Genomic DNA, 15,898 nt, shown 5'->3' on the forward strand with positions numbered 1-15,898 from the left:
TATTTTATGGTCTTAAGGCAGGAGCTTAGTGTTGAGAGGGGAAATGGATCGGCTGTGATGAAATGGCAGAGCAGTATGGCCTAAATCTGCTCCTATAGTTTATGGTTTTAATGTCTTATCGTCTGATCACCACTCGCAGCAGCCTGTCCTTTCTTCGTTCCAAACCCTTCCTCTCGGCTGTCAGTCTGGTTTCAGCCAATGGGAGCACGCGGCGCGGCCCCGCCCTGGGCAAACGGGAGAGGCTCGTTGTGCGGGCCGATTGGCAGCTGCGATGTCAGGCATGGCGCTGGCAGTGCAACGAACGCGGCTGAAGGCGGGGGGCCTGGGGTCCGCCCAGCGAGCGCGACCCTTCCTTGGACAGGACTTCGAGGCGCTGCGGGATCACAGCCGGGGTACCGGCAGCTTGTTTCAGGATCCTGCCTTCCCCGCCGCCGTCACCTCTCTCGGGTACCAGGAGCTGGGCGCCGGCTCGCACAAGACCCGCGGCGTGGAGTGGCTCCGGCCCCAGGTAGGTGGTGGGGAGAGGAAGAGGGAGTGGGGAGAGGCACAGGGGGGAAAAAAACATCTCAGGGCGGAGGGATGAGGAAAAAGAAAGTTTGCAAAAGTCCTTGGCAAAAGTTTACCGAGAGACAAAGTTTACACCCAGGTGACGGTAATGTCCCCGTTATCACGCTGGAGCTCCCCCCCACCACCACCAACACGCATATTTGGTGGGACGACAAATGTTTACGCCGAGATTCGGTCGCCAAACGAGATCAGTAAAAGTTAGACCTGACAGGGCGTGGACTCAGAAAAGGAAAACGTACCAACGCCCAATTTAACTACTGACTCACAGACCCGGCACGACCAGTATCATACGCTAGTGTTAGGCAGTAACAGACGCGCCTAGCTCGATACTGTATCCCGGTTTTATACAGTGACAGACCCGTTCCCACTGGTACTGTACCCTGGTGTAATATAGTGACAGACTGTCTCACTGGTACTGTACCCCAGTGTTATACAGTGACAGACCTGTACCCCAGTGTTATACAGTGACAGACCCATTCCCACAGGTACCATACCCTGGTGTTATACAGTGACAGACTGTCTCACTGGTACTGTACCCCAGTGTAATACAGTGATAAGACCCTCCCCACTGGTTCTGTACACTGGTGTTTCAGGTCATCACTCTCCTCACTCTCTCTCCACAGGAACTGTGCTCAAACCCAAAGTTCATTGTGGAAGGAGCAACGCGAACTGATATCTGCCAGGGTGCCCTGGGTAAGTGGGCTGTCTGCTCCTGCCCCTCCCGAAGAGTCGGCCATTAGGTTTTTGGGGCAGCAGGGTTATGGATGGGTCTGAGATCAGCGTGTGGGGTCAATATGGTTATGAACGGGCTAGAGATAAGGGTCTGGGATTGGCAGTGTTATGGAGGGATTCAGTAGAAAGGGCCAATAAAAGTAGCACAGGAGCAAGCGGAGCGGTCAATCTTTTCAGCGTGCCAGTGTTTAGAGTGGCTTTGGTTCATCAGGATTGGGCGAAGTAAAGTCTCCCCCTCATCTGTTTGGGCATAGTAGTGTAGTGAGAATGGCTCCAGGGGCAGTGTTTTGTACCTTTGTACTGTGTATGAGATGAGGAGACAACACACCTGCATCAGGTGCACCAAGCTGCAGCTCCTCAGAGGACGTATTAAGGAACTGGAGCTCCCACTTCAACTCATAAGGGAGAATGAGGAGGTGATTGACAGGAGCTACAGGGAGGTTGTCACCCCTAGGTTACAGAAGACAGTTTACTGGGTGACGGTCAGGAGAAGAAGGGGAAATGCACAGTCAGTGCAGAGTATTTCTGTGGCTGTTCCCCTCAAAAATAATTATACATCTTTAGATACGTTTATAGACAAAAGGTGCAGAAGTAGACCATTTGGCCCTTCGAGCCTGCACCACCATTTTGAGATCATGGCTGATCAACTACTATCAATACCCGGTTCCTGCCTTGTCCCCATATCCCTTGGTTCCCCTATCCATAAGATACCTATCTAGCTCCTTCTTGAAAGCATCCAGAGAATTGGCCTCCACTACCTTCCGAGGCCTCCACAACTCTCTGGGAGAAGAAGCTTTTCCTTAACTGTGTCCTAAATGACCTACCCCTTATTCTCAAACCATGCCCTCTGGTACTGGACTCTCCCAGCATCTGGAACATATTTCCTACCTCTATCTTGTCCAATTCCTTAATAATCTTATATGTTGCAATCAGATCCCCTCTCAATCTCCTTAATTCCAGCGTGTACAAGCCCAGTCTCTCTAACCTCTCTGCGTAAGACAGTCCAGTTTGAGGGGGATGACCTCCTGGGGGGAGGAAGCCACAGTGACATAGCGTTGAAAGGAGATTCCATAGTTGGAGGAACAGAGATGAGCTTCTGTGGACGCAATGGAAGCATCCAGATGGTATGCTACCTCCCTGGTTCCAGGATCGGGTCAATAGCATTCTCAAGGGTGAGCACCCAGATGTCCTGGTGCTTATTGGCACCAGTGACAAGGTGAGCAAGTCCTATAGAGAGACTTTAGGATGCTCCTTAGAAAGTTGAGAAACAGGACCTCCTGGATAGTGATTTCTGAATTACTGCTTGTGCCACATGCCAGTGAGGGTAGGAATAGGATAATTTGGTGGGTGATTGTGTGGCTGAGGAACTGGTGCAGAGGTATGTGTTTAGATTTATGGATTATTGGGATCTCTTCTGGAGAAACTATGTACAAAAGGGTTGGGTTACCTGAACCCAAGGTGGAACCATTATCCTTGCAGGCTGGTTGGCTAGAGTTATTCAGGAGGGTTTAAACTAATTTGGCAGAGGGTTGGGAACTGGAGTGATAGTGCTGAAGATGATGTAGTTGGTTTACAAACAGAGGCAACGTGTAGTGTTGATACTGCAAAATTATAGTCAACAGGAAGAGTTGCAACGTAAAACATGGAGAAAATTGAAAAGGGTGAATACAGGACTGAAGGTGTTACATTTAAATGTGTACGGTATATGGAATAAGGTAGATGAACTTGTAGCAAAGTTACAGATTGGCATGTATGATGTTGTAGGCATCACTGAATCATGGCTGAAAAGATTATAGCTGGGAGCTTAATGCCCAAGGATACACATTGTATCGAAAGGACAGGCAGGAAGGCAGAGGGGGTGGTGTTGCTCTATTGGTAAATATTGAAGGTGACATAGGGTCAGGAGGTATTGAGGTAAGGAACTGCAAGGGTGAGAAGACCCTGTTTGGAGTTACATACAGACCCCCAAACAGTAGTAAGGATATGGTCTTCAAGTTATGGGAGATCGAAAATGCATTTCTAAAGGACAATGTTAGAATAGTCATGGGCAATTTCAATATGTAGGTAGATTGGGGAAAATCAGGTTGGTGTCGCAATCCAAGAGGGCACCAGCTGGCTAGAATGCCTACCAGCTGGCTTTTTAGAGCAGCTCGTGGTTGAACCCACTAGGGAATCAGCTATTCTGGACGGGCCATTGTGCAATGAACCGGAATTGATTAGAGAGCTTAAGGTAAAAGAACCCTTAGGGGAAGTGAACGCAATATGATCGAATTCTAACTGAAATTTCCGAGGAGAAGCTATCAGTATTATAGTGGATTAAAGGGATTTAGAGAGGCCAGAATTGATTGGAAAAGAACTCTGGCAGGGATGATGGCAGAGCAGCAATGGCTAGAATTTCTGGGAGCAATTCAGAAGGCACAGGATATTTATACATCCCAAAGAGGATAAAGTATTCTAAAGGCAAAATGAAACAACCGTAACTAATGAGAAGTCAAAGCCAACATAAAAACCAAAGAGAGGACATACAATAGAGCAAAACTTAATGGGAAGTTGGAGGATTGGGAAGCTTTTTTTAAAAAAAACATGATACAACTAAAATGGTCATTAAGAAGGTAAAGATGGCATACAGAAGTAAGCTAGCCAATAATTTTAAAGAGGATACCAAAAGTTTCTTCAGATACATGAAGGGGAAAAGAGGGATGAGAGTGGATAGTTTGTGAAGTTACCATTACTAGGGAGAAGGTTCTTGGGAAATAGAAAGGTCTGAAGGTAGATGAGTCACCTGGACCACATGGTGTACACCCCAGGGTTCTGAAAGTGGAGGCTGAAGAGATTGTGGAGTCATTAGTAAAGATTTTTCAAGAATCACTGGTTTCTGGAATGGTTCTGGAAGACTGGTAAGTTGCAGATGTAACTCCACTCTTCAAGAAAGAAGAGATGCAGAAGAAAGGAGATTATCGGCTAGTTATTCTGACCTCAGTGGTTGGAAAGATGTTGGACTTGATTATTAAGGATGGGGTCTCAAGGTACTCGGGGGGCACATGGTAAAATAGGCCATAGTCAGCGTGGTTTCCTCAAGACAAAATCTTGCCTGACAAATCTGTTGGAATTGTTTGAATAAATAACAAGCAGGATGGACAAAGGGGAATATGTTAATTTTGTGTACATGGCTTTTCAGAAGGCCGTTGACAAGGTGCCACACATGAGGTTGCTTAACAAGCTACAAGCCCATTGTATTACAGGAAAGATTCTAGCATGGATAAAGCAGTTGCTGATTGGCAGGAGGAAAAGAGTGGCAATAAAGGGAGCCTTTTCTGGTTGGCTACCGGTGACTTGTGGTATTCCACATGTGTCTGTATTGGGAGCGATTCTTTTTATGTTATATGTCAGTAATTTGCATGGTGGAATTGATAGCTTTGTTATGAAGTTTGCAGATGATATGAAAATAGGTGGAGGGTTAGGTAGTTTTGAGAAAGTAGAGAGACTACAGAAAGTCTTAGACCGATTAGGAGAAATGGCAAAAAAGAGGCAGGTGGATTATAGTGTTGGGAAGTATATGGTCATTCTCTTTGGTAGAGGATATTAAAGGGTTGACTATTTTCTAAATGGAGAAAAAATACAAAAAACTGAGGCACGGAGAGACTTGGGAGTCCTTGTGCAGGATTGATTTGCATGTTGAGTCAGTGGTGAAGAAGGCAAATGTGATGTTAGCATTCATTTCAAGAGGACTAGAATACAAAAGCAAGGATGTAATATTGAGAGTTTTATAAAGCACTGGTGAGGCTTCACTTGGAGTATTGTGAGCAGTTTTGGGCCCCTTAGAAAGAATATGCTGAAACAGGAGAGGTTTCAAATGAGGTTCATGAAAATGATCCCAAGTTTGAATGGATTTTCACATGAAGAGTGTTTGGTGGCTCTGGGCCTGTATTCAATGGATTTCAGAAGAATGAGGGGTGGCCTCATTGAAACCTGTCAAGTGGTGAAAGGCCTTAATAGAGTGGATATGGAGATGATAAAGTCTAAGACCAGAGGATACAGCCTTAGAATAGAGGGGCATCCTTTTAGAATAGAGATGAAGAGGAATTTCTTTAGCCAGAGAGTGGTGAATCTATGGAATTCTTTGCCACAGGCAGCTGTGAAGGTCAAGTCTTTATGTATATTTAAAACAGAGGTTGATAGACTCTTGATTGGTCAGGGCATGAAGGGACATGGGGATAAAGCAGGAGATTGGGGTTGAGAGGAACATTTGATTAGCCATGATGAAATGGCATATCAGACTCGATGGGCAAAATGACCAAATTCTGCTTCTCTATCTTATGGAGGGGTCAGAGATCAGAGTGTGCAGTTGTCAGGTTTATGAAGGGGTGAGAGATCAGGTTGTCGGGTTGGCAGAGTTATGGAGGGGACAGAGATTCAGGTAGAGGTTTGGGAGAGTTACGGAGGGTGTGGGATCAGCAGTTTTATGGAGGGGCCCAGGTTGTGATTCGGTGGCATTGAGGTATTGTAGGGCTGAATTCACTGTCCAGTAGACACAGGAGCTGTCAAACCTGAGATGGACAGTGACTTGGGGAATGGAGAGAGGGCCAGGGAGAGATCAAACAGTCAGTCAAGAGAGGTAGATGACAAGCCATGGTGAGTAGCTTTCAAGATTCTCCCTTTCTTTAAGCTGGGCAGCAGAAATACAAGTGAGCCCCACATCTACGGTCACAGACTTGTACCACGTGGAAACTGGCCCGACAGCCCACCTGGTCCATGCTAGGGAAATTATTGGAGATACTGGGGTAGGATCTGCTCACTTCTGGAAACTCAGTGACATTATGGACACTTGGCTCTATTAATCTAATGTCTTATGGTCCTTGAGCTTTTGAGGAGGTGATTGATGAGGTTTGGGAAATGGGTATCTCCAGCATGAATTTTAATAAAGCTTTTGACAAGGTCACTCACCTAGGCTGCTTCAATAGATTGGCTCGTGTGCAATCTGTGTGGTAGATTGGGTCCAAAATTAGACTGACCAAGAACAGGAGCAGAAGGTATGAGAGAGTATTTAATTGGAAAAGGATCAATTAAAAGTAATTGGGCAAGACCTTGGGAGCAGATGTTCTCAGGGAAATGCACTGCAGAAATGTGGAGACTCCTTAGGGAACACTTGCACAGGATTCTGGATAGGTTGGTCCCATTGAGGCAGGGGAATGATGGTAGGGTGATGGAACCACAATTGACAAGAGATGTGGAACATATCGTCAAGAGGAAGAAGGAAACATACTTAAGAAGAAAAATCAGACCGAGTTCTTGAGGGTTATAAGGCAGCCAGGAAGGAGCTTATGAATGGACTTGGTAGTCAGAATGGGTAGGGGAGGTCAAATCGTGAAGTTTATTGTCATTTAACTGGTGGTGGCATCCGTCGGTCTCGAGAGACCATGGATCTGTGCCTGGATTTTCCAGGGCGCAGGCCTGGGCAGGGTTGTATGGGAGACCGGCAGTTGCCCAAGCTGCAGGCCTTCCCCTCTCCACGCCACCAATGTTGTCCAAGGGAAGGGCACTAGGACCCATGCAGCTTGGCACCGATGACGTTGCAGAGCAATGTGTTGTTAAGTGCCTTGCTCAAGGACACAAACACGCTGCCTCAGCTGAGGCTCGAACCAGTGACCTTCAGGTTACTAGTCTGATGTCTTGCCCACTAGGCCACGCGCCAACACAATGTCATTTAACTACTCACAGGTATATAATGTATATAGAAATTAGACAACATTTCTTTGAACCAGGGTGTAAAGCACATAACACACGATAACTTATGAAGGTAATGATTAAATCTACAGATGAATCTCACATACTTAACAAACTGAAGTGCATTAATATTAAATACTGTAAGGTACAGAACAGATTAACTAGAGACACTTGGAATGTGATGCGGCTGGGAGTTCAGAAGACTAATAGCCCAGGGGAAGGAACTGTTTCTCGTCCTGACCATTCTTGTTTTTATGAATTGGAGTCTCCTGCCTATTGGTAGAAAGCCAAAGAGGATGCTGGATGGATGGGTGGGATCTTTAATAATACCAAAGCCCCTGTAAATGCAGTGCCTCCAGATAAATGTCCCAGATGGATGGTAGAGAAACCCCTATGATCCTCTCAGCTGTTCCCAAAGTCCTTTGCAGGGACTTCAGGTCCGATGCTCGACTGCTCCCATACCAGATGAAGATGCAGTTTGCCAGGATGCTCTCAACGGTGCTCCAGTTATGATGGGGTGTGGGAGCCTTGCTTGTATTAATCTTAGGAAGTGCAGGCACTGCTGAGCCTTCTTGTTCAGAGAGGTGATATTAAGAGACCAGGTGAGGTCATATGTGAACTCCCAGGAATTTGGTGCACTTAACTCTCTCTGCGGAGGAGCCGTGTATTCGCAGAGGGAGATGGGTCATCTGCACCTTCCTGAAGTCCACGTCTTCTCCATGTTCAGGCTTGGGTTGTCCTTCTCACACCAATCCACCAGCCATTCCAGTCCTCTCTGTACTCCGTCTCATCATTGTTCTTGAGGAGGCCAATGACTGTTGTGTCATCTGCAAACTCAATGGCACGGTTTGAGCTGGATCCTGCAACAAACTCGTGGGTCAGCAGCGGGCTGAGCACACAGCCTTAGGGAGTACAGTGCTCAGCATAACGGGATGAGGGACATTGCTACTCACACGGACTGACTGTGGCCTTAGTGTTCAGTATCCCATTGCAGAGGGAAGTGTTAGGACACAGCGAGGGCAGCTTCCCCACCGGTTTCTGGGGTATGATGGTGTTGAACGCCGAACTGAAGTCTATACAGCAGCCTGGCATATGGGATCCCATTTTCTAAGTGGGACAGGACAGAGTGGAGTGCAGAGACTATTGTGTTATCAGTGGATCAATTTGAACGATAAGTGAACTGGAATGGGTCCAGTGAAGCTGGGAGAAAGGCCTTAACGTGCTCTATGATCAGACACTCAAAATAGTGGTTGATGTAAATGCCACTGGACAATAGTCATTTAGCCAGGTTACTGTCACCTTCTTTGCACAGGAATGGTCTTTGGCACCTTGAAAACTGAGAGGACAATAGACTGTTCTAGAGAAATGTTGAATATACCCATCACCACCTCCAACAGCTGGGCTGCGCGGTCTTTCCGAACTGGTATATTATCGAGTCCATTAATTAACTTCTGTTAATGCCCCTCCTCCCCTTCTTACCCCATTCCTGACATATTTAGTTGTTTGTTTTTTTTCTCTCTCTCTGCCCATCACACTGCCTGTTCTCTATCTCCCTCTGGTGCTTCCCTCCCCCTTTCTTTCTCCCAAGGCCTCCCGCCCCATGATCCTTTCCCTTCTCCAGCTCTGTATCACTTTTGCCAATCACCTTTCCAGCTCTCAGCTTCATCCCACCCCCTCCAGTCTTCTCCTATCATTTCGCATTTCCCCCTCCCCCCACTACTTTCAAATCTCTTACTATCTTTCCTTCCGGTTAGTCCTGACGAAGGGTCTCGGCCTGAAACGTCGACAGTGCTTCTCCTTATAGATGCTGCCTGGCCTGCTGTGTTCCACCAGCATTTTGTGCGTGTTGTTTGATATTATCGGGTCCGGTACTTTTGTGTGGGTTGACTCTGGCCGAGGTCTTCCTCACCTCAGCTTCAGCTAGACGGAGTGTCTGCTCCCCTGGGGGGAGGGATGCTTTCCTCACCAGCATTTTGTTCTGCATGTCAAATCGGGTGTAAAAAGCATTCAGCCTCTAAGGGGGTGAAGCATCCTGGTCACTGACCAGGATGTAATCCTCTGGATTACCTGCCAATGCTCCTCATGTCTCTGGTATTGCAGAAGTGACTGTAAATTCGCTGAGAATACTCCCATTTCGCCTTGCTGATGGAGCGGGAAAGCACAGTTCTTACTTCCCTGAGAGCTGTGCATCCTCTGATCTAAAGGCAGCATCACCATCCCTCAGCCGTGTACACACCTCTGCAGTAGGTCATGGCTTCTGATGTACTTTGTGATGGTAACATCCTCAGTACACTTCTCTATGTAGCTGGTCACAGAATCCACATATTCCCCAATGTTAACATGGCTGCCATGGGTAGCAGCCTTTTGAACATTCTCCAGTTTGTATTATCGAAGCAGTCCTGCAGTGCAGAGATTGCACCTTCATGCCAGGTTCTCATCAGCTGTAGAATTGGTTTCACCCATTTGATCACTGGTTTATGTGCTGGAATTAACATTACAGATAGGTGATCGGAGAGTCCACTGTGGGGTTCAGAGACTGCTTTATAGGCACCTGGTGTGTTAGAGTAAACCAGGTCAGATGTACATCCACCTCTGGTAGCAAAACCACCATGCTGGTGGAATTTAGGCAGGACTGTCTTTAGGTCCACAAGGTTAAAATTGCCTGCGATAATGAAGATACAATCAGGATGTTTGGTTTGAAAGTCACGGGTGGCATTGTAATGCCTTGTCAGTATTAGCAGAGGCGGGGCAGGGGAAATGTAGCGGGCGATTATATCCAGTCTTGAGCAAATACTTTGCTTCATTGTTCACCAGCGAGAGGGACCTTGATAAATATGAAGTCAGTTCTGAACAGACTAATGTTGAGGTTAACAAAGAGACAGTGTTTGAGATTTTGAAAAACATTAGGATAGATAAGTCCCTGGGGCCAGACAGGATATAACCCAGGTTACAACAGGAAGCCAGGAAAGAGATTGCTGCACCAACTTTGGCAAGGATCTTAGCATTCTCACTGATCATAGGAGTAGTACCAGAAATTTGGAGGGTTACAAAAGTTGTACCTTTGTTCGAGAAAGCTAATAGGGATAATCCTGTGAAGAATAGACCAGAGAGGTAGGCTGTGCCTCACAGAGGTGATTGACTTTGTGAGAGGCAGGTCATGCCTCACAGGCCTGTAACTTTTTTGAGCAAGTGACAAATAAATTTTTCACCTTATGGAGTAGGTTAAAGGGTCAGTACAGCATTGTGGGCTGAAGGGCCTGCACTGTTCGATGAAATTTCTTTACCCGAACGAGCCACCAGAGGAAGTGTTTGAGGAGGATACAATTGATACATTTAAGCTGCATTTGAATAAATACATGGAGATGTGGGGCTTGGAGGATTATGAGCCAAACACAGTTAACTGCGTCTGGCAGTGAGGATGTTGTGTTCAGCATGGACTAGATGGGCCAGAGGGCTGTTTTTGTGCTGTATTACGCTGATTGATGCAATGTACTCAATGAGTACCTTGCCCATATCCACTGATAAATTCCCTCGTTTATCCCTGAGTGGTCCTACCCTCTCCCTTGTTAGCCTCTTATTTTAATGTAGGTATAAAATGCCTTGGGATTCTCTCTAATACTACTTGCCAAGGACATTTCACAGGGCCTTGTCCTTCTTTTCTATGGGAACATGCCTGTCCTGTGGTCTGTAAACACACTCCAGATGTCAGACGTAGGCTTTCACAAGATGCCTGTTTCCAGTTAACTCCCCAGGTCCTAACACTGTCGGAACATGCCCTTCTCTCCTCGCAATTTCAAACCTTCCCACAAAATCAAGACAGGTTTATTCATGACTGCTTTAAGGCTTAAGGGATCGATTTTGCTCATTATTTTCTTTGCAATGGCAGAGACAGATAGGAGACCTGACAAAGGTTTATAAAAAGCACAGACAGAATTGGTTTTCCCAGGGTTGAAATGTCTAATTGCAGAGGGGATGCATTTAAAATGCGAGGGGAAACGTTTAAAAGAGATGTGTGGGCCAAGTTCTTTTTCTACAGCATGGAGGGTCCCTGATGGACTGGAGGCCCGGAGACCAGTCCTGGGGTGTAAGGCCTGTCCGTGCATGGGAAAGCGGGTGTTGTTTGTCGCTCTGCGGTGTGTTGTGGTTTTGAACACGGAGCCACGTTGGCACTGCATGCGCTGCCCATTTAAACCCAAGTGACCAATCAACCTACTGGCCCGTACGTGTTCGCTCGGACTGTGGGAGGAAACCAGGGCACCTGGGGGAAACCCACGCAGTCACGGGAAGAACGTATTGACTCCTTGCAGATAGTGGCGGGAATTGAACCCTAGTTGCTGCTCTGTAAAGTGATGCGCTAATCACTCCGCTACTGTGCTGAATTGGCGACAGAATGTGTGACAACACTTTTGGGCTGCCCACAGCATGCTTTTAGTTGTGTTGGTAGTTGATGTAAACGATGCCTTTAACTGCGTGTTTCAGTGCATCTGATAAATGAATCTGAATGTGCTGCCAGGGGTGATGGTGGATGCCGATACAATTGCAGTTTTTAAGAGGCTGTTAGACGGGAAATCAGAGCAGGCAGATGGAATTAGTTTAAGTTATTGGCACAGGTACCGTGTGTGGAAGGAGCGTTTCTCTGCTACAATACCACATGAAGGAGTATGTGTCAGAGCTGTGGGCTGCATTTAGGTGCCCTTGAATTGGTGTTTGGGAGGGACTGGTGGTCCCAGGGTAGGACTTCGGGCTGGAGGGGGTGGACGTGTTTCGCTGGAGGGGAGAGGGAGGCCGAGGTTGGTGGCTGGGTGGGGTGTTAGCTGTCCTGGGCAAGTATCCAGGTTTTTTGAACAATGTGGAATGTTGTTCAGCGGGGTGGGAGGATGGGAGCCAACTGCTTCTCACGGATGTCAGCGGGCCCCACCCCATAGAAATCTCAGCCACTCCTCCCAGCTGCTTTCTGGCCCCTTCAGCTCTGTGGTGAGACCAGGGTGCTTTCCTGCAGTCAGGAGGGACCTCCCTTCTGTCCTGTCCCACGGAGCTGTGGGGAGGAGGCTGGTTCCATCCCATCCCTCATGGTGTGGGGGGAGCAGAGATTGCCTAGAGTCTGAACTCACTCAGGGCTGAGGGTATTTGATCGCGTCGGACTTGCCCCGCCCCCACCCTCCCTCATCTCCCAGCCCTCTCTCACCTTCCCCAGCCACCCCTCACCTCCGCTCCTCCCCCTCACTCACATCTCCCTCGCCCTTCTCGCACCTGCAGCTCTCATGTCTCAGCCCTACCTCTCGCCCCCCCTCTCCCTCATCCTGAGCCCCTCACTCACCTCTCCTCCTCCATCTCTGCAAGCAGCCCTTTCTCTGTCTAACCCGCATTGCCTGTCTTTGTATCATCCTGTTAATTAACTATTTACGCATTCACAATTCCTGTGAGCACGATTGAAGCTCAATACAAAGCCCCAATGGTCCCACAACCCTTCTAGAGAGCCTGTGGACATGGCCTGCTCTCTCTCCAGGGACCCCAGGTACAGACAAACCCTGGGGAGAGGTGCAGTAGTTGTCTCAGGCAGGACCCTCATTTCCAGGAGGGGTTCTGAACTCCAAACCCCTCCCTACGAGGTGGCTAGAGTTCAGGAGTGGAGCCAATCTTCACATTAACAGTGGCTGCAGCTTCTCCATTCCTAGGGAATATGGACCGCCCCGGGCTCTACAAGAGATAGGAGCCCTGGGAGCGTATAACCCAACTTAATAACGTACCCACTGTCACCCTCATCCTGATGACCTCTTTCGCATGTGGCTGCATTAGGCTGTGTGGAACCTAAATGCCAGGGCACCAAGTACCTATACATGCAGTTTGATTATCGCCACAGTAAGTCTACAGCAGATGCGACCTCACTGGCTCTCCACTCGGCTGTGGATCACCTGGATAATAGCAATACCTGACATCAGGCTGCTGTTTATTGACTACAGCTCAGCGTTCAACACCATCATCCCTCGGTGCTAATCAAAAAGCTCCAAAACTTGGGCCTCTGTACCTCCCTCTGCAACTGGATCCTTGACTTCCTCACCGGGAGACCACAGTGTGTGTGGATCAGAAATAACATCTCCCCTCACTGATAAATCAACACTGGCGCACCTCAAAGATGTGTGCTTAACCCCTGCTCCACTCTCTCTACATCCACAATTGTGTAGCTAGGCACAGCTCAAACACCATCTATAAATTTGCCGAAAGCACAACTACTGTTGGCAGAATTTCAAATGGTGATGAGGAGCTGTACAGAAGTGAGATAGCTCAGCTGGTTAAGTGGTGTCACAGCGCAACTTTACACTCAATGTCAGTGAGACCAAGGAATTGATTGTGGACTTCAGGAAGGGGAAGTTGAGGGAATACACACCGGTCCTCATCGAGGGATCAAAAATGGAAAGAGTGAGCAGTTTCAAGTTGTTGAGTGTCAACACCTCTGAAGATCTAGCCTGGGTCCAACATATTGATGCAATTACAAAGAAGGCGCAACAGCGGCTATATTTGTTCAGGAGTTTGAGGAAATTGGCTATGTCACCAAAGACACTCGTAAATTTCTACAGATGTAGTGCATCACCATCCGGTATAGAGGGGCCACTGCCCAGGACTGGGAAAAACTGCAGAAAGTTGTGAACTTGGTCAGCTCCATCATGGGCACTAGCCTCCCCATCATAGAGGACATACTTCTTCTCATAGCTATCATCAAGGAGGAGGTACAGGAGCCTAAAGGCAAACACTTAACGTTTTAAGAACAGCATTTTTCCCTCCCCCTATCAGATTTTTGTGTGTGTGTGTGTGTTTATAATAATTAATAGTTTTTTACTATTCCAATGACCGCTGCCACACAAAAACAAATTTCACAACACATGCCAGTGATAGTAAACCTGATTCTGTTCTGAGGTTCTGTGTGTCCCCAGTGTTGTGAAGGTTGTGCCTGGTCCTGTTGCCACACAACAAACCAGTCAGCTGGGCACTGTCGCATTACCTGTTCTTTGTGGGGAAAGTTCTTCTGAATGAACACATTTGACTACAAGACCATCAGGCAGTGGTCAGCACAGAATGTCCTGCAGACACAGTGGGGAAGGACTCCATAGACATGGGGTGATTTCCTGAACAGGCTGTCCAGACCATCTGGCAGAAATCCTCATCCCAGGCCTCTCCAATAAGCCCCAGGACCTTGCCTGGCTGGTGAGAGGGGCCCTCCCAGTCAGATCTTTTCTGCATACCTCTCGCAGTAGGCTGCCTGCAGGATACTTGTACTGGGGAAGGGACAGTAGCTCACCTGTTAGTAGACCATGGGTTTGCAAAGAGGGCGTGGAGAAAGATGAAGGGACCTGATTCGCATTTCATCCCCGGCCCTGCATGTCCGCGTACTCTCTGATCTACGGGCTGTTCCCAGGGACACACACAGAGACAAACATCAAGTGTTGCTAGCAGATCATCAGCTCAGTGAACGATCATAAACCATAGGAGCACAATTGGGCCATTCAGCCCATTGAGTCTGTTCCGTCATTCAATCATGGATGATCCCGGATCCCACTCAACCCCATACACCTGCCTTTTCGCCATATCCTTTGATCCCCTGACCAATCGGGAAATGATCAGCTTCCACCTTAAATATATGTATAAAATTGGCCTCCACCACAGTCTGTGGCAGAGCTTCCCATCGATTCACTACTCTCTGGCTAAAAAAATTACTTGTTATAAAAGGTCTGCCCTTTAGTTCTGGACACCCCCTCCTTAGGAAACATCCTGTTCAATCCACCTTATCTCGTCCTTTCAACAATTGGTAGATTTCAACACAATCTCCCCGCATTCTTCTAAATTCCAGTGATTACAGGCCCAAAGCTGCCAAACACTCCCCAGAGGTTAACCCCTTCATTCCTGGAATAATCTTTGTGAACCTCCTCTGTCTTTCTCATCCTTTCTGAGATAAGGAGCCCAAAACTGTTGACAATACTTCAAGTGCGGCCAAGTGTGTCCTTTAAAGCTTCAGCATTATCTCCATGCTTTTATATTCTAATCCCCTTGAAGTCATGTTTTGGTCAGTCCGAAACTTGTTGGTCTGCCAACATGTTAAGATGTCCATGGAGCAGTGCTGTCGACTAGCACTTCTAGGCTGCCAGAGTATATTCTGAGGGACGGACTGAAGCTTGGTGGGCAAGAACCAGAGTATAGAGTTCTCCTGCTGCTGAAGAGGGAGGGAATGGTTGGGTATGGAAGCACTCAATTGTAGTAGTGTACCAGCCCAGGAGACCACATGAGTGGTGACAGTGCTGTTGGTTTTAACCAATGTCATTTCATGCCAAATGCATTGTCTATGAATAGAAAAGCATTGCATAGTTTATTCTTGTTAATGCTTTTTATAATGAATAAAGTTTACTTTGGTTAATGATTTAAAAAATACTTAATTACTTGTGTCTCGGCACTGCTCTGTGCAAGTCGCCACCCCAGGTTCCTGGTGTAAGGGGTGAGGGCTCAGTGAGAATGCCATTACTTGCCCCCGCACCCTCACTGCTGGGGGGTAGAGCAGACTGTCTCAGGGTGCCCAGACAGCAGGCAAGGGGGAGGGTGGGGAGAGGCTACAGGAAAACCCTGGTGGAATGGTTTCTGAGGGATGTCCCACGTTGTGTGTAGGGTTGGCTCACGAGGCAAGTTCTAGGTCTGGATTTCCCTCTACGTCACAGTGACAGGACAGCTGGAGGCTTTGGCCAGAATCCCTAGTGGTGAGAGGCTCCCTCAGCTCCATCCACTGGCCCAGCTGCTCTGCACAGCTGTTAGCTGAGTATAGGAGTCAGAGAGTCACATTGCAGCTCTCTGGGCAGGCTGAACTTGGGAGTTTTGTGTACATTTCTGGTCACCC

The 15,898-nt window shown here is 47.7% G+C and overlaps 1 protein-coding gene across 1 annotated transcript in view; it reads left to right on the forward strand.

Annotated features, from left to right (window-relative positions):
- Positions 1-212: 212 nt before the first annotated feature.
- LOC140733023 (calpain-2 catalytic subunit-like) overlaps positions 213-15,898 on the forward strand; it is a 31,191-nt gene continuing 15,505 nt past the window's right edge. Inside the window, exons 1-2 of the mRNA XM_073055791.1 lie at positions 213-508; positions 1,191-1,260. Coding sequence (XP_072911892.1) covers positions 272-508; positions 1,191-1,260 — 307 coding nt within the window. The 5' untranslated portion in view covers positions 213-271. The remainder of the gene's footprint in view (positions 509-1,190; positions 1,261-15,898) is intronic.

This window comes from Hemitrygon akajei, chromosome 9 (assembly GCF_048418815.1).
Source record: "Hemitrygon akajei chromosome 9, sHemAka1.3, whole genome shotgun sequence".
Taxonomy (NCBI): Eukaryota; Metazoa; Chordata; class Chondrichthyes; order Myliobatiformes; family Dasyatidae; genus Hemitrygon; species Hemitrygon akajei.